The 27500-nt window shown below is 38.4% G+C and overlaps 1 protein-coding gene across 1 annotated transcript in view; it reads left to right on the forward strand.

The window, feature by feature from the left end:
- Positions 1-27500, forward strand: part of LOC143024082 (uncharacterized) — a 166607-nt gene that overhangs the window by 111768 nt on the left and 27339 nt on the right. Inside the window, exons 11-13 of the mRNA XM_076182828.1 lie at positions 2332-2437; positions 8587-8743; positions 18541-18630. Of these exons, the coding sequence (XP_076038943.1) occupies positions 2332-2437; positions 8587-8743; positions 18541-18630 (353 nt within the window). The remainder of the gene's footprint in view (positions 1-2331; positions 2438-8586; positions 8744-18540; positions 18631-27500) is intronic.

A 27500-nucleotide genomic window follows, 5' to 3' on the forward strand; every position in this document is an offset into this window, starting at 1 on the left:
GACAATAGGAAGTGTACCCTTGTTCAGTCTCCAGAAGCCACCCCGCGCTTTAATCCCCGGAAGCTTTCGGGCGGGATAGTTGCCGGAACCGTGGGTCTATGGCAGAAATTGGGACACTCCCTTGGACAACTCATACCGTGACTACAAACATTTCTCTCTCTTGGGAACCTCTAAAATTGGGAAATCTCCAATATTCAGAATATACGATTTTCGGAAATATACCGGGAGATAAAAAAATTTCTGATATCCGGGATTTCTTTGTTTATTTCGAACCTTTTTTTTTTTTTTACCGAGTATTGATGATTTCCGAAATTGAAAAATTCAAAACAAAAGAAACCCATATGTAATCACGTCAGTTCTAATGTGGGAATTTGTATACACACAGTATATAAATCCACTGAAGAAGGATTAAGCGTTTCATTGCCACTTCGTTACCAACTGTCAACACTTTTTTAATATATATATATATTACAGTTGGAAAACTAATTCTTCGACACTAGTTGGTATGCAGTCAGTAGAACACTGTCATATTGCAACCCGTCACCAGTGAACAAGTGGATATCTAGTTAACTCCTGTTAGGACTTAGCGCTAACATTTCTGTTTCTGTTACGCACGAACTTGAACCTCTTTAACACCAGTACATGGTCGGTAGATAACGAAGAACTTGTATTCCCAATAGTATCGTCCTGTCTCATAATTCGTTGAGCTGCAGAGTGTGTGTGCGTTGGGGGGGGGGGGTAGAGGCGGAGGTAGTGGCGTCATGTCGCTGGAAGGAGATTTCAACGGTATCTCGAGTAATGAGCCAAAGCTCCCCCTTCCCCCAACACACACCTTCCCACCCTGTCTTGTCTGAAGTATGTTGCAACAGATTTATCGACCAGGCTTGAAGATGAGTTTGTACCCTTGAATATTGTTATATGTATCTTGTAGGTCTTCGTTTCGGATAAACCCAGCGATTTCATTCGGCTGAAATCGGGTTAGGGGTGAGAGTTGATTTCAGGATCTCGATCGTGATGCGTCAGTGCGGAGTAACACTCTCCCTCCTCCAAGCCTCGCCCAACCACCATCACCACCACTACACTATTAACTCGATTTGTTTGATATAATCATGGGATGTCACCATACAGAGAAATATATAATTTACCTCCCCTTATTATGTTGGAGTTACAGGGTTTCCTCTGGAGATGGGTTCTATTTTATCGCCAGTAATTCAACGGTTCTATCCATGATGACAATGACACACCAAAGGGGTTGAATCGTAGAAGTGGCAAAGGAGAGCTTTGAGGAGGGCAGTTGTAGACCGGTGGATGAATTTGATGTTATAATTTGTGTGTGTGTGTGTGAGTGTGGAAGTTAGTGATTCGTCTGGAATAGCTAACGTTTCTGACCTTGGAGCCGATCTTGCACCAAAGATGTGAAGTTGGGCCGTCAAGGTGAGATTTGAGAAGGGCAACAGGACAGGAAAGCTCGGAGTTCGTTGGCCGCAGCGGCCTAAAGCGTCGCTACTTGGGCAAGAGGTCAGGTGTAGAGGTGGATCGAAGCTGCCTGGTGGTAAGTTCGAACTAAGGGCACAATGCTACCTTGCGACTTGCAAGGTAAGACCACCCGCTTGCGCGGGATCGGTTTTTGTGGGAGGGGAAGAATGTCTGTAAGAAAATGAAAAGATAGTAGTGTATAAAAGAGGGCTATTGCCACCGGGCGATTAAGCGAGCGTTCAGGGGTTGTTGGTGGTCGTGGCTCGGGAGAAATGGACAGGGAACTCGGACGGCGGCTACCTTAAAATCCTTGGTTCAAAAAGTCTTTTGGAAGGAGGCACCGCCCAAGACTTCTCCGAGTGGGGGAAGTACGTAACATGAAACTGAAAAGGTGGAACAGAGGGATAGTAGATGACGAAAAGTGGCCAGCTTTTCATTTGGGATTGGCTATCCAAGAAATGGATTGATCATAATATTAGACCTTGAAGAAATGGGTTTTAGCAAGAATGGAAGAAAAAGCGACTTCTTGAAAGAAGAATACGAAAAGAGATGATCCCTAGGCCCCCCGCTCCGCCCTGTTTATTTGCCATTTACGGCGTCCAGGGGGCACAGCGACGTTATCCCTGTCCCCCCCCCATAGGATAAGGATGGCTGAGCTCATTCCATAGTGGATAAAAAAAAGAAGGCAAAAGTATAAACTCGAAAACAAAAATAGAATGTAAACAAAAAGTCATACTCTGTCAGTATGCAATGGTACTTCCCCCCCACTTTCTCTCTCTCTTTCTCTGTCTCTTTCGTTTTGTGATGATAACTTTGTTAATATTTTGTAATTGTTACTTGATTCTTTGTCCACAGATCTGAAAGATGACCGCGTGGTACGCCGTGTCTCGTATCTGAAGGCCACGTCAGGAGATCGCCCCTATTCCGACTCCGATGTTGACTCGGATCTTGAAGAACGACCGTAAGTAGTAATAGATCACATAGTTTTTGTACCTTAACAAGTGTGAACAATTTACATTTAAGTGACGTGTTTAGTAATATTTAAATTACCCGGAAATTGTTTATATATTTTTGTTGTGTAAAATTGTTTAGGTCTATTTTTCCTAGCGAGATGGCCAGGCATGGAGGAGATAGAGGAATTGGTCCAATTATTATTTGTAGAGGACACTTTTTGGCTTATTCTGTCGAGAGTAAATCAGTTGGTGACTTGAGTTTGGAAGGGTGTGTGGAAAAAGAAAAATTATTAGTGAATGTGGCCAAAAACGAAGTGATGACATGTACAAGAAATAATGATGGTAGGAGGCTGATTGAAATGAGTGTGAAGAATGAAAAATCTAAGGAAGTAGAGACTTAAGATATTTGAGGTCACACGAGGCAGTGAAAGGAGGAATGAATGTGGAAGTGGATTATAGAGTAAAGGAAGTGAGTAAGTGACTTGGTGTAATGAAAAATGTCGTGAAAAATAGATATTTCGGGATGAATATAAAAAGGAGGTTGTAAGAAAGAGTGGGTTTATCCAGAACACTGTATAGAGCAGAGACTTTGGATGTAAGGGAGGCAGAGATGAGGAGAATGAATCCTCTTGAGACGGAAGGATTGAAAAATGTGATAGGCATTACAAGAAAGGATAGAGTGAAAAAATACGAAAGCAAAGCAGAAAATAATGACTGATTGCTGCTTTGAGTTTCACTGACTATAAACATGCAGTCAGACAATGGCGTGTAACGGTCCTTGGGTCCGCCCATAGATCTCTGGACTATTGTTTGTGTTTTATGAGAGTGGAAGTGTGTGTTGCCGATAGATAATAGTAGGAGGGAAGCAGTTGCTGGTTGCCAGTTTCTTTATGCGAAAATTTGTAGAAATACAGTTGAATTTAATAGATATCTTGGGCCTCGTCCAGGAACTGCACTTCCAGATGAAGATGAAGGGGTCAATGGGTTTTGCAAATGAATAACAGGGAAATGATTATCTCTGAGGCAGAAAATGGGAGTGGAAAGGAAGATGTCAGATAGGGTAGATCAGATATTATTTATATGATTTTGGGCATATGGAAACAATGAATAAGAAGAAAATGGTAAATGGAGTGTGTAAAGTAGAAGTGTGTGGAGTGAGATTGAGAGGGAGACTAAGAATGAAATGGATGGTTAGGTTGAAGGACGATTTAGATGCATGTACAATCTTTCTCAGGTATGGAAGAGAAAATAAAGAAGATAGGAATGAAAGGAGAGGTTGTGAGTAGGTGAAAGGATTACTTGGCTCAAAGGGATAGATTACAAAGGATTACAAAGGCGGAGCATGCCGACAGGAGACCTTTTGGTCCATATCTAGGTCGGATGCACACAAAAAAGCATAATAATGATGAATAGATAAATGAATAAATAAAAACTATAATAATGTAAATAATAAAATACATAAATAAATGCATAGGTATAGTTAGATAATAAACAAACAGGTAAATAGTAAATGATAATAATGAATTGACATATAACTAATAATAAATGAGAATCAAACAGACAAATGATAAATATATATATATATAAAATTATTTATAATCATTACAGCATCTTGCTTTGGTGTTTATCCAAATGATTCTTAAAGCTTCGAACTGAACTACATTGCATAGTCTTCTTGTCTTCATTATGAATTATTTTAGTTGTATGAGGAGGGGGCTCACCAGTGGTAGAGCAGTGGGAGTAAACTAGCTCTGGCTTAAATTGGGGCCATCTGTGAGCTCCGCCTCTCAATGATGGCTATGGAGCTGCCTAGTGTAGGCCTTATGGTCTCTTGCAGTCTCCTTTATTCTTATGTTCATTCCCCTCAACTCTAGCTACAGTGAGACTTCAAGATGGGGGGGGTATTTAATGAATCTTATCAGCAAGGGGGCCTCTTCTGCATCACTTTCATGGTAAATTCGCCTAAAGATTATGTCAGTGGTCTCATTCATTGGTGAAGAAAGTGACCACATCCGTAGAACTGACAATGCCCAATGATTGTGTTGATATTACAATGCATTATCAGGAATTATCAATTCTGTGGATGTGGTCAGTCTCTTCACCAACCCCTATGGTTGAGGCCATCAGCATAATTCATAGGAGAGTGTACCATAAAAGAGATTGAGAAGAGTCCTTCCCCCCTTTGATGAGACTAGAAGACATGCTATGCTCTTCATGTGTGTATTACTTGTAGGAAGCACTTTTATGGACCAAAGGACAACATGTATGCACAGTGTTACAATGGGGTCCCCCTTTGGTGTCCTCTTCACTAATTTTTATATGGGCACAGTAGAAAAGAGGATAGTTTTACTAAATCTTGAACTTCAACCATCTATGTATGCTAGATATATAGATAATGTCATCACTAGCACCAGCAGTGAAGTTGAAATTCTGCAAATCATGAATCCTTTTAAATGTAATTCTTACCATGACTACACCTATGAAATTGAAGTCAACTATAAACTCCCCATTTTGGACATTTTAGTTCATTATGGTATGTATTCTTTCACCACTGAAGTATATATGAAGGCCATAAAGCTGGGTTTCTTCCTCAGTAGTGTTAGTGATAGTGACACAATGGCATTAGTGATAGATACTGTAAGAGAGTTATCATTTCATTCGTAAAGAGAACCCTCACACATTCCTCTATTTGGACTGCCACTAATGCAGAATTGTGCAGCCTCTCATGACTCTTTGTATATAATGGCTCTCCTAGAAAATAGTAGATGAGAATACAGTGCCAGTTGGACAATTTCATGAAAAAATATCTCTCACCACAAGAAATACACTAACCTCTTCTACAAAAAATTTATGTCCTCTGCTTACAGAAAAAAAAGTAATAAAGATAACAACAAAATGACCCCTACCAACTCTAACACCATTCTGAAACTCATTATCTTTTACAAAACCAGAAGAACATAAAGTTTTGTTGTAAGAAACAGCTGCCTCCCACCTACAAGAGGTGAAACTTGTATATCAATATTCTTGCAACATTGGTGACTTCAGTCACCTAATTCACAATATGTAGGTTGAACTAATATTACCTTGTCTAAAAGGGTGACAACACATCCTTCATCACAATAATGACACTCATGGTAATCCCCTCACCAGAAACAATTGGAAACCCATGAACAAAATAAAAAGAGGTTATGGATGGCAGAATCATTGTTCATCCACTTAAACAAACCATCTATTAACATCTAGCTACTACCAGAAATTTTGTGTCCCTTCGGGCTATGTCAAATTTTTTCTCATACATACTTCCTCACCCCCCATCCCCCACCCACTCCCCCTCATGCATCACAGCATCATCCATACACAACTCTTCTTCATTCACCCCTGTCTTCTGTCCTCTCCCATCCTTCCTCAACAGACATTCCTCTCTCTTGTAATGGCCCTTTCACCCCATCCATCCATCTCATCCTAGGATGCCCCCTCATATTCACTCCTTCCACCTCTGCCTTCCACACCTCTTTTACTAATCTTTCTTCACTCATTCTTTCCATGTGTCCAAACCATCCCAATACTCTTTCATCAACCCTGTCTCTCAACTCCCTTTCCACCCCTGTTCTCCTCCTCACCTCCTCATTTCTCATTCTATCTAGCCTAGTAACCCCTATGATACTTCTCAGACATTTCATCTCAAACACATTCAAACTCCTTCTCTCTTCCTCTCTTATGTTCCATGTTTCTGCCCCGTACAGTGCTGTTGGCACAATCACTCCTTTATATAACCTCCTCTTAGCATCCATTCCCAGATGTCTATTTCTCATTACACTTTTTAATCCACCAAGGCATTTACTTGCTTCTCTCAATCTACATTCTACCTCCACCCCCACTCCTCCCTTTCCTGCCACATTGGCACCCAAGTATCTAAAACTATTCACTTCCTCCAGTCTCTCACCCTTAATGCTCACCTCCAGCCTGCTGTCACTCTCTCCCCTTGTACATCTCATCACCTTACTTTTGCCCACATTTATCTTCAGCTTCCTTCTTTCACACACCTTCTCAAACTCTGTCACCAACTTCCTCAATCTCTCCTCTGATCCTGCTACAAGTGCAGTGTCATCAGTAAACAGCAGCTGGCTTATTTCCCACTTTTTTCCATTTTCTTTAACCATCTCCAACCCCTGACCCACTACCCTTGCATTCACCTCTCGCACCACCCCATCCATGTATAGTTTGAACAGCCAGGGCAACATAACACATCCCTGACAAAGTCCCACATATATATATATGTGTGGGTGTGGGTGTTGAAACATTCTGACAGGTTGATGTAAGTAGGAGTAGGAAACACAGGAGTCTTAGCCTGAGGTTATTCCTAACTAGTTTTATATATATATATATATGTGTGTGGGTGGGTGTTGAAACATTCTGACAGGTTGATGTAAGTAGGAGTAGGAAACACAGGAGTCTTAGCCTGAGGTTATTCCTGACTAGTTTCACAGGTACGCTTTCTCAAAGGAAAACATACCTACAAAACTATTCAAGAATAAACTCAGAATAAAACTCCTATGTTTCCTACTCCTACTTATGTCATATATATATATATATATATGTATATATATATATATATATATATATATATATATATATATATATATATATATATATATATATATATATATATGTGCTGCTGTTACTTTCTGCATTGCTGCTTCTGACCCAGGCAGTGGGCAGGAGACTGGGATGACCCTTCATGAAGAGCTAAGATGAGAGGGAAACAAGAGTGATGGATGACTTGGCTACCTTCCTTAAAGAGGGAAATAGCTCCTGATATATAGACAGATATGTATGTATGTATACACACATTGTACAAGGGAAAAGGGGAAGATACGAATGTAAAAGTTTTAGAGGGATCACTCTTTTATGTGTAATTGGTGAAGTGTATGGGCGTTAATTGAGAGGATTAGAAATGGAAGAGGGAGTAATATGGGGAAGAGCACTGTGGGCTTAGGAAAGGAATAGGGTGTGTAGATCAGGTTTTTGTAGCAAGATAGGTATTGGGGAAATATTTTGCTAAGGATAAAGATGTCTTTTGGGCTTTCATGGATTTGGAGAAAGCATATGACAGGGTTGACTGAGATACATTATGGAAAGGGTTGCAGATGTATGGGATAGGTTGAAGTATCTTGAGGTTGAGACCAGTGACAGATATGTACATGTAGTGGTCCTGAGAGATGGACAACAAAGCTGCCAATTTTTAAAATCCATCAACTCCCTCAGCTTCATCAGGAGGTGCAGCCCTGAGTGGGCACATGGTCTCCAGATCGGGGCCAAGATCTGTCAACTTCATTTGTATTTCATACACTTTTTCACACATGGAAAGCTGACAGACAGTAACTGCTCTCCTCTCCTTACCAATTTGAGCCAGTGACATAGATACAATTGCACACTGATACAACCCAAACAACAACCCTGAGTGTTGGTTGGGGTATGCATTGTCTTGGCCACCCCCATATGAAGAGGAAAAAGCATTTTGGTATATGAATGTATATGTGTATATTATGTGTTTGTGTATGGCATATATATATATATATATATATATATATATATATGTGTGTATATATATATATATATATATATATATGTATATATATATATATATATATATAATATATATATATATATATATATATATATATATGTACAACACTGAATGGGCCCCAGTGATTAGAGATACATTTTGACAACCACAATGCACTTTAATTCTAAGCCATCAACATCGGGAGACCCAATGGAGGTCACAAGCAGAAATTGAAATGCGGTACTGCCGAGGACTCGAACTCAGCTATCACAATTCAAGTGACTCGGCAGCACCGCATTTCAATTTCAGCTTGTGGCCTGCATTGGGTCTCCCGATGTTGATGGCTTAGAATTAAAGTGCATTGTGGTTGTTAAAATATATTATATATATGTATATTTATATATATATATATATATATTTATATGAATATGTATATGTATGTACTTATTTATTCACTTATTTATTTGTTGAAACACTTTGGTTTACATCTCTTCAGCAGAGATAGGATACCTACTGAATTGTTAGTTTTCTACCTTTTCAGATTTGATAGATGTAGATCACATGCTAAGTTTTATTCCCTCTATCTTTCAGATGTGTTGTTGATGGCAGTCTAAATACACCCACCTCAAGTTTAACACCAATGATGGTGCCCCTGTGTGTGTCGGAGCTGCCGTCCCCTGCGTCACTGCAGTCAGACGTGGCAAGACAGGGCAGTCTTCACCTCAAGTTCACTCTAGTTGACGGAAAGGTAGGCATGCATCAGTTGTAGAGAACTTCATGGACTTCATTATACAAAGGAAATGCAGCCATGCATCTATAGATGTTGAAGGTTGATAGTATCTAAGGGCATAATACAGAAAATTATTTCAGAATTTTGATGTAGCTCTGATTACTCTGAAATGGTGCTCAGTAAATAAATGAATGTATCTTAATCAGGGAAGCTCGCTGGCTGAGGGGTTAGGGTTTCGTTACTTGTGGTGAAGGTTGAGGGGATGGTGGTTTGAATCCTGCCACCAGCGAAGTTGAACCAAGGGCATGGTTCATTAAATTCCACGCTACAAAGCCCTCTGTGAGGGTCACCGTCCTCGCCTTCCGATAGGGGGGGAGTTTGTGACGTTAAACCATATCATCATCATCATCATCATCCATACACTTTTCCCATTATTTTTCATTTAGGGTGTCTATATACATTCTGAGTATTGTGTAGCCAGTTTCAATATTTTTTCTATAGTGGCATAATTAAAAAAAAGATCAGGTTAGTTATAGTCCCTCATGTGTATTTGCCTATTTGTGTTATACAGTAACATTACTCAGTCCAGACATGTATCAAAGAAATATCTAGTAGTGAAATTGAATGGCTAAACCCTTCCTTTGGAAGAGAACTAAAAAATTATGTGCCTCACTTTTGATACTTATGACCTACTTAGAATAGCCTAGAAAGTGATATCGCCCAAGCTGGAACAATACATAAATTAAAATCTGAGTAAGATAATTTGAAAATAAGGCTATAGACCAAGTTGGAATCAAGCTACATACATACATACATATACCAAAGGCTTTTTCCCCTTACACGGGGGGTAGCCAAAAACAAAAAGGCATAGAAATCACTCCCACCCATTTCATTTCCCATATATTCCACTCCCCTCCACCCTCCTCCCCCCCTCTTATCTTGGCACCTCCTGGATGACAGGTCATCCCTGCATCCTGTCCACTGCCCTGGGTCAGCAGCAGTGTCGCAAGACACAGCACATCCACAGCAAGGCCGCTTCATAAATTCGGTGACCCCCCTCTCCGTCCCCTCATGCAGAAAAGGAGAAGACGGGGAGAAATCCCTTCGGGCTTCGTCAATTTTTTTTTTTTTTTTTTTTTTTTTTTAACATACATATAAACATACTAAAATAATACATACATATAAACATACTAAAATAAGTTGCAAACATTGAATTTGGACAGCAAAAGTAAACTAATCACAGCCTACAAGTAGTTCATAAGAATTATGCTTGATTATGCTTCTACAGCTTGGTTCCAAACAATCAGGAAAACATAGACATCTCACAAGCCATATGAAGTAAAGCATTGAGAATAATAACAGGATACACAAAAATCATCCCAATAGAACACCTACACACAAAAACCAAAGTCCTTCCCAAAGAACATCACATGAACCTGCACCATACAGCACATACAAAAACACATTCACACTTAGATCACAAAACAAGCCCTCCAAGACCAAACAAACACCCTGTTCCATCAAACCCCTCTATACATTAGCTCCACAGAAAAATTACTCCCTACAGCAGTGAGAACCACATTAGCATGAATGCATTTAGGTCATTATCAAGCACTGAGACAATATCAACTCAGAATAAGCCCAGATACAGAAACAAACTGCCCCTGATGCAACCATCAGACAAGACACCACACACCAGATCTTATACTATCCTACCCTAGCCATACCCAGACAGACATACAATATTTCATTCTTGATTGATTTATGGGCCAATCCAGTGGCTTTGCTGGTTACTTGGGAACACGGAAGAGGAACATGAGGCAGCGGGTTGATTGATAGTATATTTACATAGTTGTATTTACCTAGTTGTATTTTGTGAGAGAAGAACTATGCTCGTAGTGACCTGCAGTTGTATCTTTCCGCATCCAGTTCTTTCTTAAAATCATGCATAGTTTTAGCACTCACTGTTTTCTCTTTCAATTTATTCCATGTATTTATTACTCTGTGTGGAAAGCTGTTCTTTTTCAAATCTTTTCAGTAACTGTCCTTCTTAAGTTTCTTCTCATGTCCTCTTGTATTTCTTCTGTCCCATTTAAGTAGATCATCTCTATCAAGGATTTCCATTCCTTTCATAATTCTGTAGATGGTTATCAAATTGCCTCTTTCTCTTCTTTGTTCCAGAGTTAGTAAGTTTAGTGTGTAGGAAAGGGACTATGCTCATGGGATTCCTTATCTTTTTCTCCATCTATTATACATAGTTTTAAATTCATTTATGGTTTCAGGCCAGTCCATATCATCTAGTTTATTCCAGGAGTTAACTCATCTACACTTTTATATATATGTGTGTGTGTGTATATATATATATATATATATATATATATATATATATATATAAATATATATATATATATATATATATATATACAGTATTTTTCGGACCATAAGGCGCCAAAATTGGGTGGTGCGCCTTATCGTGAGGTGTGCCTTATGTGTGGCTTCAGTGCAAAAAAATGCCTCGGACAGTGACGTACTATTTTCACACGTTTCGTAGCTAGCCTGCTGATGGCGACAGTGCATAGGCCTAGCAAAAGTTACAACCAAGTTATAACCAAGATGCATGTATCTTGACAAGAAAATTGCGAAAACTTCAACAGTTTTCGAGTCCATGCCACCACATTCATTAACGCTATCATGGCTGACATGATAGTGTCTACAACAAAGACAGCCATTCTACATTGGTATAGTCTCGCTCCACTCCGACTGTAGTCATTTGGGTATTTTTTAAGTTTCGACCATGGGCGCAATATAGCAATAGAAAATTAATTATTAATTTTGTAAATTAAAATGTATCAACGTAATATGCAATTTTGTGGGCGGAAATGAAAAAAAAAGTACCTTGCTACAAGCAAATATGCTAATGAACAAAGTCGGTAGCATAGGAACTGTATACCCCGCAAGCTGAGAGAGTGGTTGAAAAGCCCGCCAACGTCTCACGACGACGACAACGAGGACGAGCCGGATGACATTTAATTTGCAGGTAACGATTTATTAAACACAGGTTAGGTTAGACGTCGGCATCTATCATAACAAACATGGCGTACCATTCGTCCGACAAGACTTCGTTAATTACGAAATCTGTTTTAGTACCTTTTTTCGTTTTTTATTTCCGCTCACAAAATTGCATATTACGTTGATACATTACAATTTACAAAATTAATAATTAATTTTCTATTGCTATATTGTGCCCATGGTCGAAACTAAAAATTTACCTTCATTTGTAATCTTGTGTTTTTACGTGAATAGAGAATTCCAGGAATAAAACTGCTAATGCCGGTTTTATTCCCTACAATTCCCGTAACATGTTTATGTTGTTTTTTAGGGGTATTGGTAGGGCAGACCATCCATGGAGGTATTCTGATTTCACTGACCAAAATAAAAAAAATATATCATTTATTTTTGTAATTTTGCTAAATCCCAAACGATTTTTCTCATTCGACAACGAAAATGATCAGTTCTGAATGCACTCACATAAGCATGATTATCCGATGACGAGACCAGCTGCGCCTTATGGTCAGGTGCGCCTTATGTAAGGACGGGGAATAGCAAATTACGGGTGCGCCTTATGGTACGAAGCGCCTTATGGTCCGAAAAATACGGTACATATATATATATATACATATATATATATATATATATATATATATATATATATATATATATATATATATCTCCCCATCTTCTTGTACATCTTATCACCTTACATTTACCCACATTTATCTTCAACTTCGTTCTTTTACACACCTTCCCAAACTCCATTGCTAACTTCCTTAATCGTTCCTCTGATCCTGTTACAAGTGCAGTGTCCTCAGCAAACAACAACTAGCTTATCCCCCACTTTTCTCCATTTTCATTAACCATCTCCAATCCCTGACCCACCACCCTTGCATTTACCTCTCGCACCACACCATCCATGTATAAATTGAACAGCCTCCCTGGTGAAGTTCCACCTTTACCTCAAACCACTCATTCTCTCTATTTCTAATTCTAACACAGACTTTACTACTCTTGTAAAAACTCTTGACTGCTCTTAACAGTTTTCCTCCTATCCCATATATATATATATATATATATATATATATATATATATATATATATATATATATATATATATATATATATATATATATATATATATATATATATATATCTGCAATGCCTATCATAGTGCCTTCCTATCTACCAAGTCATAAACCTTTTCCAAATCCATAAAAGCCAAAAAAACATCCTTTTTCCTAAAGTTTTCTGACATATCTGCCTCACCACAAAAATCTGATCCACACAACCCCCTACCTATCCTAAACCCACATTGTTCCTCACCAATCTCCCTCTGTTCCTCTCCCAATCCTCTCAATCAAAACTCTACCAGAAGCCTAATTAATTCCTTGATGCCTGAAGCACATGTTTATTTTGCTTAATGGTTAATCCAGCCCTGCCCCCATTATTCTATCAATGTGTTTTTACAGCAACAGATCACTCATAATCCAGATTACTAGATCCTTTTCCTCTTTTGCCTTTGTGGTTTCTTCATTTCATTGCATTAAATATTAATTTCTGGGGAGCTCATTGGCCAAGTGGGTTAGAGCAGTGCTACGTGTGGCAAAGGATAGGAATAGAGGCAGTTTGAGTCCTGCTGGGCAAAAAGTGAGTTCATACTACATTAATTTCCCTTTTTCGAAAAGTCCTTCACAAGGAGCTACTGTCCTAGCCCTCTCAGGGAGTTTGTAATGTTCTATTTATATACCAAGAGCTTTTTCCCCCTCATAAGGGAGGTATCTAAGTCAGAGGCACATACCCATTTCTCTCGCCTCCACCACTCCTTCCACCCCTCTTTGCATCTGCCGACTGCCTTGGGACAAATGCAATGCAGCAAGACACACAGTACATCCATAGCAAGGCCACTTCACTTAATCAGTGACCCCCCCCTCCATCCCCTCATGCAGAAAAAGAGCAGAGAGGGAGAAATCCCTTCAGGCTGCATCAAAATATCATTCAGACATAAGCACCCCCATCACCCATCCCTCCCTTCTTTGCATAACAGTATCCTCTATACACAGTCATTTTCCACTCATCCCTATCTCCTCCCTTCTCAGTTCCTTGCTCAATAGACATTCCCCTCTTGCTCAGGACCCCCCTTCACCCCATCCATCCATTTCATCCTCAGTCGTCCCCTCAGATTCACAACTCTGCCTTCCACACTTCTTTTACTAATCTTTCATCACTCATTCTTTCCATATGTCCAAACCATTCCAATAATCTTTCATCAGCCCTGTCTGCTCAATAGACATCCTGCTCAGCACCCCCTTCACCCCATCCATCCATCTCATCCTTGGTTGCCCCCTCATGTTCACTCCATCCATCTCTGCCTTCCACACCTCTTTTACTAATCTTTCTTCTCTCATTCTTTCCATGTGTCCAAACCATCCCAATGATTGTTCATCAGCCCTGTTTGCCATCTCCTTTTCCAACCCATCACTCTCCTCTTCACCTCCTTGTTTCTCAACCTATCCTACCTAGTAACCCCTACCATACTTCTGAGACATTTCATTTCAGATGCATTTAAACTTTTCCTCTCTGCTTCTTTAAATTCCAAGTCTCTGCCCCATACAATGCTGTCAGCTTAATTACCTTTCATACAATCTCCTCTTTGCATCCATTCCCAATTGCCTATTTCTCATGACACATTTTAATCCGCCAAGGCATTTACTTGCTTCTCACAATCTACAATTTACCTCCATTCCTCCCTTTCCTGCCACATACAACCCCAAATACTTAAAGCTATCCACTTTCTCCAGCCTCTCTCCTTTTAGACTTCCAACTCACTGCCATCCTCTACCCTTGTACAACTCATCACTTTGCTTTTACCCACATTTACCTTCAACTTTCTCCTAACATACTTTTCCAGACTCAAATACTAACTCCTTTGATCCCTCCTGATCATGCCACATGTGCAGGGTCATCAGCAAATACCAACTGGCTCACCTCCCTCTTCTCTCTCTCTCTCTCACTTTTTTTTTTTTTTTTTTTTCATTCAAAATCCCCAGTCCTCTGTCCAATACCCTCACCTTTACTACCCACACCACCCTCTCCATGTACACATTGAACACCCATGGCAACATGACACATCCCTGATGTAGTCTCACTTTTACCTCAAACCACTAGCTCTCTCCATTTCCCATTCAAACATGGGCTCTACTACTCTCATAAAAAATCTTGACTGCCCTTAATAGCTTTCCCCCAATCCCATATATCTTCAAAACCTCCCACAGTGCCTTTCTGTCTACTCTATCATAAACCTTTTCCAAATCCGTAAAGGCCCAAAAAAATACCTTACCTTTTCCTAAAGCATTCTCACATATCTGCCTTACTCCGAAAATCTAATCCATGCAACTCCTACCTTTCGAAAACCCACAATGTTCCTCATCAATTACTCCCTCTGTTCCTCTTCTAATCCTCTCAGTCAAAACACTCCCATAAGCCTGCCCAACTACAGTCAAACCACTATACTAACCACTATACTAACATTTGTCCCCTTTTCTGGTTTCCTAGAGGCAAGGAGTCTCCTGCAAGAGAGAAGCAAGATTGATAAATTATGATCTTGATTGTGCTCCATGTTAGTACACAAGTTGTTTCATGGTCTGTGATTTTAAGGTTTTTCTTCCTATTTCATGCTCATTTTATGTTTGATAAATCTTGTGATGGGCAGCGCTTTAGTTGTTTAACCATTTCAGTACAAGTCAAATTCTCACATGCATCATTAGCTGCCATATGTACAATTCAGCACACTGCTCACATTATAAAATATAAAGTCACTGCTGTATTACTCATTCTCTTTTACTCTGAGTAATAAACACACAAAATGTGATCAAACCAGTTCACAGAATCCAGGGGTAACTCATGTACAACTACAAAAATAATATATTATCAAGATGCCGATTTACCTAGTTTTACCTTGTTGTATTACACGGGAAGGGAGCTCTGCTCTTAGTGACCCATCTTTGTATCTTTCAGCATCAAGTTTTTTCTTAAAATCTTGAATAGTATTGCACACACTGTTTCTTTATCTACAGTAAGTTATTCCACATATCCAGCACTCTGTGTGGAAAGCTATTCTTTTTCCGATCTCTCCTACAGTTTTCCTTTTTGAGTTTCTTTTCATGACCTCTTATTTTTCCATTGTAATTTCTTAGTAAATCATTCCTGTCAAGGATTTCCATTATTTTCATGATTCTGAATATAGTCAGTAGATCACCTTTTTCTCTTCTCTGCTCTAGTGTTGGTAGTTCCAATTTCAATAATCTTTGTTCGTATGTTAAATTGGAAAGAGCTGGTGCCAACTTTGTTGTTGCTCTCTTTATTCTTTCTAGTTTCCTTATATTCTTTTTAGTACTGGGTGTCCATAATGTCGCTGCATATTCCAGCTTTGGTCTAATCAATGTAACTAATATTTTTTTAATCATTTCTTCATCCAAGTAGTCAAATGCCACTTTCATTGACCTTAATAGGTTGTAGGTTTCACCATTTTGTTTATATGTTTATCTGGTGTCATGTCTTTGCTGATTAATACTCCAAGGTCCCTTTCCGAGTGCATGTTTTTATTTCTTCTTTGCCAATTTTGTAATTTTTTAAAATTCTGTTTTTGCTTTTTCCAAAACCCAGCATGCTACACTTCTTGATATTGAAGTTCACTTCCCACTTTTGAGTCCATTTCCAGATTTTGTCTAGGTCTGATTGTAATGAATCACAGTCCTCTTCTGTTCTTACTTTCTTTAATATTTTTGCATCATCTGCGAAGAAATTCATATAACATTCAACTCCTTCATCCATGTCGTTTATGTATATGGTAAACATGATTGGAGCCACCACTTTCATTTCTTCCCATTTCGAGTATTTGTTTCTAATTACTACTTTCATTTTTCTCCCAGTCAGGAAATCTTCCATCTATTCTAATAATTTACCTGTGATGCCACCTATTGATTCTAATTTTCATATTAATTTCTTGTGTGGTATTTTGTCAAATGCCTTTTGTAAGTCTAGATAGGCACAGTCTACCCATCCATCCCTCTCATCTATTATGCCTTTGCTGGCATCCTTGTGTACCCACTCAACTAATAGGCATAGTGCAAGAAAGGGATGGATGGACTGATTGTGCTTTCCTGGACTTACAAAAAGCCTTCGACAAGGTACCACACAAAAAATTATTCAAAAAAACTGGAACATATAGGAGGGATACAAGGGAACCTACTAGAATGAATGGAGGACTTCCTGATTGGTAGAAAGATGAGAGTAGTACTCAGAGAAAAATATTCAGGTTGGAAAGAGGTGATCAGTGGAGTTCTGCAAGGATCTGTATTGGCTCCAATAATGTTTGTTATTTATGTGAATGACATGGATGATGATGTGCAATGTTACATGAGCTTCTTTGCAGAATTGGAGTCAGAAATGGGAAGTGGACTTAAATATTAAGAAGTGCAGCATAGTGGAGTTTAGAAAAAGTAAAAATAGAATATCAGAGCAATATAGAATTGGAACTAAGGAGGTAAAGAAAGTGGGATCTGAAAAAGATTTGGGAGTAATTATCTCAAACGACTTGTCTTATGATAAACAAATAAACAAAATTGTCAGAGAATACTATAACTTGCTAAGATCAATAAAAATGGCATTTACATATTTGGACAAAGAAAGGATTAGAAAAATATTGGTCATACTTATAAGGCCTAGACTAGAATATGCATTGACATTGTGGTCACCCAGTACCAAAAAGAATATAAAGAAAATAGAAAGAATCCAGAGAGCAGCCACAAAAATGGCTCCAGCACTTTCAAACTTGATATAGGAGGAGAGACTGGCTAAATTGGAGTTAGCAACTCTGGAGCAAAGAAGAGAGAGAGAGGCAACCTACTGACCATCTATAGAATCATGAAGGGCACAGAAATACTCGATAGAGAGGACTTGTTAAACTGGGACAAGAGAAACACAAGAAGACATGGAAAGAAACTCAAAAAACATAGTTATAGAAGAGATCTGAATAAGAACAGTTTTCCACATAGAGTGGTGGACACTTGGAACAAACAGGATGAAAAAATAGTGTGTGCAAAAACCATTCATGAATTTAAGAGCAAACTAGATACTCCGAGATACAAAGGTGGGACACCACGAGCGTAGCTCCCCTTCCTGTAAAATACAACTAGGTAAACTCACACCTCATAACACCTACGTAGGCATCACCATTCTGAAGTGGTTAAGGACTTTGTCATCAAAATTTTTTCCTTTTGTCAGGATAATTATTTAGTTTACTTGTGCTGGATAGTTAGAGTTGCAATATTTGCTGTAACATGAGAATGTGTCTCACAGGTTGCAGGGATGACCTGTGATCCATGAGGAGCTAAGATGAGAGGGAAAAAAGGGTGGTGGGTGGGAGTAGGTACCTGCGTTTTGACTTAGCTACTTCTCATATAAGGAGTAAAAAGCCCTTGGTATATAGATAGATTTGTTTTGCAAGTCTGGGATAAGTACTCCTGACACGCTTGTATTTGTACTACACGTATGTTGCAGTTGTGAAGGAAGATTTTTATATTTCTTGTTTTTTATGCTCTTGATGTTCATCTGATATGAGATGGGTATTGTTTTGCAGTTATGTGCTTATATTCCACTTTTTATTTCTGTATATTTCCCTAAGCAAACATATTTTCTTTTATTATCTGTTGCACATATGGAATTATTATTACAACCTAGGCACATGTTTTGTGTACTTTCAGAAATCTGGTGATCGTTCTTGGAAGGCTGTATGGGCAGTTGTTCAAGGAAGGGCCCTTATTTTCTACAAAGATAAGCAACAGGCTGTACAGGTCAGTAAAGTTTTGTTTGTTCTGACATCTTATGTTCTCCAGGTTTTGGCTTGTGGTGTTTCACTTATAAACTTGTGCATTAGGGATCAAGAAAAAAAAAAAAAAAAATCCCTGAACGAAGTTTTGGTCTTACAAGGTAGTAATAAATATACTGTAGTATATATATGCAAGTTTAGTAGGAGCGTATGGTGGCTGAACTCAATAGAATACCACACCTAGAGATAGGTTGAATCCACAAGAGTCAGTACATAATATCAGTAAGGGTATATGATATGAACCAAGGCACACACCCACTTCAAATCCATAAAAATCAATTTAATGCTCCTCCCATCTTAATACTTCATGGATGGAGAATCATTCCTGTCTCCTGCCACACTGCCTGGATAGTGGGGGACAGTCAAAGGTAAGGAATCTATGCCAGGAAGTGTGGTGTAGCTGCAGCTGAGGCCATCATCTTTGCCCTATGCACTTGGATTGTTGGGGCAGGTAACAGTCACTACTAGGACTTGGAAAGAAGTGCAGGATTTGAACCAGTACAGAGAAGAATGAACAAAATGATACATGGACTCGAAATTTGCCTTACGAAGGCAATAGGAAATAGGGAAGAAATGGTTTACTAATAGGGTGGTCGACGAATGGAATAAACTTAGTAACCATGTAGTAAGCGCTGAAACTATCAGCTGTTTTAAGAAACGATTAGACAACTTTATGGATGGGGATGACAGGTGGTGATGGATATGGAGCTGCCTAGTGTAGGCCTTATGGTCTCTTGCAATCTCCTTCATTCTTATGTTCTTATGTAACCCACAACTAAGCAAATGTGAGGCCAAAATGCTTCTGAATAAACCACTAGAACAGTCTAAGTTTTCTTTAAATATAAGTTTAATGACTTCCAAGTTGTACCTGTAGGCTATATATGTATATAGATTTCTATGAAGTTAAGTAAGGTATTTGTAAGATCTTTTAGGTTTGTCACAGGGCTAGCTGTGAATTGGTCTGATTCAGATAATTCCAAACTCTTGGATTCCGATATTAATTCAGGACACTCTTAGTGGCTTTACCTCTACACCCATTTATTTGAGAACTAGTGGTAGTGGTGGGTGGATGGATGAGGGGGTCTTTTGGTGTGGGTGTGTGCTTTGACTCAGCCTCACCTTTACAAGGAGGAGAAATTCAAAAGTACATGAATAATGGTAGATTGCATGAGTCCTACAAGAAAAGTAGCAGCAGCATTGTTTACATTATTGATCCAGTTGTTGCCAGTGCTTCATTAGTTTTCAAAGTACAGAACTCATGTCATTAGATAAACCAAATCCATCACTGTTGCTATGTTTCTATAGACAGGGGAAGTAACAGTTGCTGGTAACTCTTAAATAATTAACCCAGGTTCATGTAATTATGGACCAAGTTTGAAACTCAGTGCCATAGGGCACTACCTGATTTATTGATTGATGTCCTAATTAAGGTAAACTTTCAAAAGCATGGTGGCATCACAAACTCCTATCTCAAATCCATTTCCATATATCACTCAATTCTCTTGCTGTAAATTTACTCATGCCATATATTTGTAGTACTTAGCCAGTGTCACTAACTAGCATTCTATACAAAAAACTGGAGAAACTAATAAGAGAAAAATGGACAGGGAGGATTGGAAGGGGAGGTAGAATATAGATTGAGAGAAGCAAGTAAATGCCTTGGGGGATTAAAAAATGTAATGAGAAATAGATGTTTGTGAATGGATACTAAGAGGAGATTGTATAAAAGGGTGATTGTGCTGACAGCACTATATGGGGCAGAAACATGGAACATAAGAGAGAAGTTTAAATGTGTTTGAGATGAAATGCCTGAGAAGTATGGTTGGAATATGTGGGATGAAATGGGTGGAGGTGGATTTATGCCTTTGACTTGGGATACCTCCCATGTAAGGAGGAAAAAGCCTTTGGTATATGTATTTATCTATTTATTTATCTTATTTTATTATTTTTTCTTTTATCAAAAAAACAGTTTAGATTTAGAACAGAAAGATTGTTTATAGCAAGTCTATCCTAGTTGCTATAACAGCTGCAGAAACCCTTCAAGAAAAAGAAAGATTGGTGGATGGTATGTGGATGTACTGTGTCTTGCGACACTGCTTCTGACCCAGGGCGGTGGGCAGGGTGCAGGGATGACCCGTCATCCAGGAGGTGCTCAGATGAGAGGAAGGGTGGGAGGGGTGTGGAGTGTATTTAGGGATGAAATGGGTGGGAGTGTTTTTATGCCTTCCCCTTTTTGGCTACCTCCCTTGGAAGGGGGAAGAAGCCTTGGTATATGTATGTACCTCTCCAGTTTCTACTAGAAGCAATAGAAGGCTAAACTGCAAAGTATTTTAAGAAGAGATTTAATAAACTATATAGGAAAGACCAGTCAATCCATTGCATGGTTCTTCTGCAGGAGACCCACAGCCTTCAGAAAACTGATCATAGCCATTGGTTCAGACTAAGTCACTCAGTGAAAAGATTGTATGCTGCAATGTGGAAAGGGTGAATGTAGGACAGTGCAGTATAATGTGTTCTATGTCTTGTGTGGTGGTTGCACTTGAAGAGAAATTAATGTATATTGACAGGCTGATTCTGTGTTGGTACATAGCAAAAATAAAATTAAATAAGATAAAGTAATTAAATTACATTAAATCGTGCAACATCAGATGCCAACACACTGTATAAGTGATGATGATGGTACAAGTAGGGTATTTCAGTTTCAAAACTTTTGTGGTGGTTGCAAAGATATTGTGAGGCTTGGTTTATTAACTTTTCTTCTTTAACAATTTAAAAGGAATTTGCAAATCTCATTTTGTTTGTATATCTGCCTATTTTTGTATAGTAGTCATGTCGTAATAATATCTCATCTCAGGTTTTGATTTTGTGTTACTTTATATATTTTTACCTATGTTCAGTTGATTCTTGTTGTCCATTGTTTTGTTTGGAAAATTTTACTTCTTTATGTATGTTTTACTTGTTTGTACTCTCGGTTTGGATTGTTGTTTACCATTGGTCTTGGATCACGAACTGAACTCGTGATTGACAGCGATTACCCTCCCAGCTGAGCTGTTTGAGCTCATATGTTGCCCGAAGGGAAAGTGATATCATGCGGTGTTAGTGAAGTTTGCACGCTGAGTGGGACGTAGTGTCGGACTTCCAACGGTAAAGGCTCTTAACGCCAACTACATTTGCGAACGCTCGAACCTGCCCCAAGATATACCAGACGTAGGCAAATATATATTTCATCATCATGGCAGAAGTACAATTTTGTGTACGAAAGATTTTTTCATTTTTATTTTGGGAGGAACTACTAATATATCAGGTACTCAACATCGATAGACATACTGTATTTGCGTAGATTTAATATATCATGCTTGGGTTCAGGTATCTGCTATTATAGTACGTGATGATGATGCATATGAATTGATATGGCGATAGATTACATCGCTTGCATGGTGACAGAACCGACAGATGTCTGCATTTGGCGGGAAAAGTCGATGACGGTCCATGGGAAATATGAAGAAAGACGAATGTGGGTGTGGGAAAGTGTCGTTCGGTAATTATATTGTGCTGCTACTTGGTGGCAGTGGAATGACAGGTCTGAATGGAGAAAATATCGAGACATATTTCAAATTAGTCATCTCTACCATCACCCCAATAACAGTGTAAACTGCCGTTAATCAGGGCGGAAATGAGTCAAACTTTCTTGCGGTGATGAGTGGGTTAGGAGCAGGCGTTTTCAAGTTCTGTCCAAACGTGAGGAGAGGGCGCAGGAACAACAGCAGTAGCACGGCAGGTGGATGGCGTTGTTAAGGCGGTTGCCAGGGGCAGGGCTGCTGCTGCCGTTGTGTGGGTGTTGAGTAGGGAGCAAGAGTTTAGTTCAGTTCAGTATAGTCGGTGTGGGATTTACCTTGGCATCGACTCCCACTCAATTCTCTTTTGTTTACGTTAAAAAAATCACGGGGAATGTATCAAGGACAACAATCACGGTGGCAGTATATCTTGGGGAAACGTAACGATCCAAAGTACAATTGAAGGAAGGGATCCGAAATATTTTAAGTCGGGGGGGGGGGAGACATTAGGAAAATATCGGTTTTTGTGTTCATGTTCTATATGACTTTAACTATTATATTCTTTCCTTTATACATGATATTTTGATTGTCTTACTGAAGCACGTATATTTCCTCAACTTTCTTGTGCGTCTTCTGCGCAATGTTCAGACATTTGTAACTCTCTTGTGACTTTCAGATTTGGAAGTCTCCAATGTCCAGAACAAAGCTACTTTCGAATATATAACATAATGTTACAAAGTGCTTTGGGTGTCAGAATTTCTATTTTCCAATAGAGAGAAATATATATATTGAAATATGATAGCTCCCGGTTGTCAGCAATATGAATATTGATGATGCATTTAATGTTTGTGAAATTACCGTTTTGAATCCGACAATTGCAACCTAGGGAGATGGATTCCTACTTTGCCAAATTGCGTTATGCCAAATTGCATTGCGCCAAACTCGTAGGATCGACCAGGCATTTCGCTACATTTCCAAAATAATGGGGAACGATTTTAAGAACAAACTGGACGTGGAGAGATACGAAAAAGGGTCACTACGAGCATAGCTCTCGTCCCGCAAAATACAACTAGGTAAATACCAAGGTTTAAATATACAGGTCAGACCGTTGGAATTCTTCTGCGCAGCTTCTGACGTCATTTGGCTGAGTCCATTTTCTCTTTGTGATACACTGAAGAAAACTGTGAAACGCCAAGGAAGACAGGAACTATAATATTTTATATATTATATATATATATATATATATCATATATATTATATATTCATATATATAGACAGGAACTATAATATTTTATATATATTTTATATAATATTTGTCAGAATATAACTAATTGCGTGCAGCGGTGCGAGCGAAGGCAACGTCATTTTCCAACGACGGACCAGCTTCAACTGACAGCTATAGGACCCGCTAACCCCACTTTGAACAGCCAGGTGACGTTCACGGGCCCGCTGCGCCAACTCCCTCGAAATTCGGTCGGAAGTGGTTAGACCTTATATTCTTAGATCTTGGTAAATACTAGGTACAGAAGGAGGACAGGCTAGGATAGGGTCTGAGGGGGAAATGTGCCATGAAGACAAAGAGGAAAAGCCAGATGGCACCTTGAGTTAGAATGCCGAACACATATATGTAGATTTGTAGTTCCCATCAACATTGAGTAATTGAGTACTGGTCTGGAAAAGCAAACTCGACGCGGTCTCTGCTTTAATGATCCAGTCTTCCTTGGTTTATACATACATGCAACCTCCGAAGAAGCCTTTTTTTTTTTTTTTTTTTTTTTTTTGCCAGAATAACTATTTTTATACATATGTACAAGAGTTGTCATACTCACATTTGGGTTAAAAAAAATTGTCGCGGCGAGGATGACAGTAGACGCTTCTATTTTAGTCGGGAAGCGCAAGTTTATTGTCCGCGCAGGTGTTCTGGGCGTTGTCTGGAAAGCCTAGTCCTCTGGTCACTGGGGACAATAGAATGTTCCTTGGGAGCAGATCCCGAGGACAATGGAGAATATCCCTCGATAATTCACTTAAGACGATGAAGTACTGCTCACTCCATATGCGTGCGTGCGTGCGCGATTGTGCACGCTGGACACCGAAGGGGTTGACCAAGGTCTAAGTAAACAGGTCTAATCGCTGGGGTAGTTCTGCGCAGCTTCTGACGTCATTTAGATGCGTCCATTTTCTCTTTGTGATACATTGAAGAAAACTGTGAAACGCCAAGGAAGACAGGAACTATAATATTTTATATATTATATATATATATTATATATCATATATATTATATATTCATATATATAGACAGGAACTATAATATTTTATATATATTATATATATATATTTTATATAATATTTGTCAGAATATAAATAATTGAGTGGAGCGGTGCGAGCGAAGGCGACGTCATTTTCGAACGACGGACCAACTTCAACTGACAGCTATAGGACCCGCTAACCCCACTTTGAACAGCCAAGTGACGTTCACGGGCTCGCTGCGCCAACTCCCTCGAAATTCGGTCGGAAGTGGTTAGACCTTATATTCTTAGATCTTGGGGTTGACAACATACACATTTGTCTATTCGGAACCTCTAAAACTGGAACACTTACAGGTGTTTTCCTTGGTTAAACAAAATCGTCTGGTGGCTGTCAGAATAAACAAGAGACGAATTTAAACGCCAGAGGGGGGGGAGGTGAAAGAATGTCTGGTCTGAACCGTATATCGGTCTATACAGACACCTTTCAGACCGTGAGACCGAATGTTATTTATCATCTTATCATTATTACTATTATTATTATTATTAGTGGTAGTAGTAGTATTTCTTTCGTGTCCCGCTCTGCGAGGTGAGTAGTCATGAGAGCCTCTTTCGGAACGAGGGTGGGGGGAGATAAGACCAAATGCCCCTACTGACGTCACACTCTGACTCTTGGAGTTTCGAACGTTCTGCCTCTACATCATTGCCTCCAGACGTTAGCGCCCTAGTCTACCCAGTCTTCACTTTCCCCAATATATATATATATACACATACATATGTGTGTGCGTACATGTGTATATATATATATATGTATATACACACATATATATATATATATGATGTAAGCGGAATAGGAAACACAGGAGTCTTGGTCTTGAGTTTATTCCTGACTAGTTTCGCAGGTATGCTTTTTCAAAGGAATATGTGTACAAACGGGCTGTGGGCATTATATACATGGGGTGGACCTCACCACCTCTCCGAGTTACCATAGTTGGTGGCGAATGTGAACATCATATTGTGGCTCACGTAACAATGAAGACATTTTTACAATTAAATATGATAACACTAATACCAAAGAAATTATTAATAGAAAATGTAACAATAGTAATGATAACGATGAAGATAAATATTTAAATAATAATATTAACAATAATAACAAAAATGATAGTAGCAATACAGGAAATAATAACAATAAAATAAAAGTAATAGTAATAAAAACAACAATAATAAGAATAAAAACGATAATACTAATAACCAAGAAATTAAAATTGTTAATATTAATTATAACAATAATGGTGAAAACAATGATAATAAAAACGATTTTTTTTTTTTTTTTTTTTTTTTTTTTAATAAATATTTAAATAGTAACAATAATAATAACAATAATGATAATAAAGATAATGAAAGTAATAATAATAAAGATGGTAATAATAAGAATAAAAACGTAATGATAAAATTATAAATATATAATGATAGAAATAATAAATAAATAATAGTTATAATAACAATGATAATAATAATAGTGTTGAAAATAAATATTAACAAATAGCATTAAAAGAATAAATCATGATAAAAAGTTGGGGCAAGGTAGCATGGAGGAACTTCAGAGTGAAAGGAAGAAAGCTGGAGAGGGTAGGCCGAAGTGGGAAAAAGGTATCTACTTAGGGTCTGGGAAGCCATTCTTGGAGGGCAAGTGTCGCGGTAGATTTTGTCCTTTTTTTTTTTTGTCCAAAAATCTACCGCGACACTTGCCCTACCTTTTTCCCACTTCGGCCTACCCTCTCCAGCTTTCTTCCTTTCACTCTGAAGTTCCTCCATGCTACCTTGCCCCAACTTTTTATCATGATTTATTCTTTTAATGCTATTTGTTAATATTTATTTTCAACACTATTATTATTATCATTGTTATTATAACTATTATTTATTTATTATTTCTATCATTATATATTTATAATTTTATCATTACGTTTTTATTCTTATTATTACCATCTTTATTATTATTACTTTCATTATCTTTATTATCATTATTGTTATTATTATTGTTACTATTTAAATATTTATAAAAAAAAAAATTCGTTTTTATTATCATTGTTTTCACCATTATTGTCATAATTAATATTAATAATTTTAATTTCTTGGTTATTAGTATTATCGTTTTTATTTTTATTATTGTTGTTTTTATTACTATTACTTTTATTTTATTGTTATTATTTCCTGTATTGCTACTATCATTTTTGTTATTATTGTTAATATTATTATTTAAATATTTATCTTCATCGTTATCATTACTATTGTTACATTTTCTATTAATAATTTCTTTGGTATTAGTGTTATCATATTTAATTGTAAAAATGTCTTCATTGTTACGTGAGCCACAATATGATGTTCACATTCGCCACCAACTATGGTAACTCGGAGAGGTGGTGAGGTCCACCCCATGTATATAATGCCCATAGCCCGTTTGTACACATATTCCTTTGAAAAAGCATACCTGCGAAACTAGTCAGGAATAAACTCAAGACCAAGACTCCTGTGTTTCCTATTCCGCTTACATCAACCTGTCAGAATGTCTCAATATATATATATATGTGTGTGTGTGTGTGTGTGTGTGTGTGTAATATATATATGTGTGTGTATATATATATATATATATATATATATATATATATATATAATGTGTGTATATATATATATATATATATATATATGGGGGGGGGGGGTTGCACGTACTTGTGTGGGGCCCGTTGTGCCCGACACGAGTGGGCGTGAGGGGTGAGGGTAGTTCGGTATAAGACGGTTGTCTCATGATGACGGACCTGATCTCCAGGAACCCGTGAAGATCCAGTGCTTTCCAAGGAGGGTGGGGGTGTGGACGGGGGGCACAGGGCCCAAGCTGGTAGTGGATGACAGGCAGTTTTACTCAGTGTTGATGGCACCAACTCGAAGTTCAGGAAACCGTACACCATAGCATCTACGAGCAAAAAAAGGTTAAGAATTACTGTCTTAGGCTAAACCGATATGGGTGTGTTATCGAAAGG

This window comes from Oratosquilla oratoria, unplaced genomic scaffold (assembly GCF_046742065.1).
Source record: "Oratosquilla oratoria isolate Oo_2021 unplaced genomic scaffold, ASM4674206v1 SCAFFOLD89, whole genome shotgun sequence".
Lineage (NCBI taxonomy): Eukaryota > Metazoa > Arthropoda > Malacostraca > Stomatopoda > Squillidae > Oratosquilla > Oratosquilla oratoria.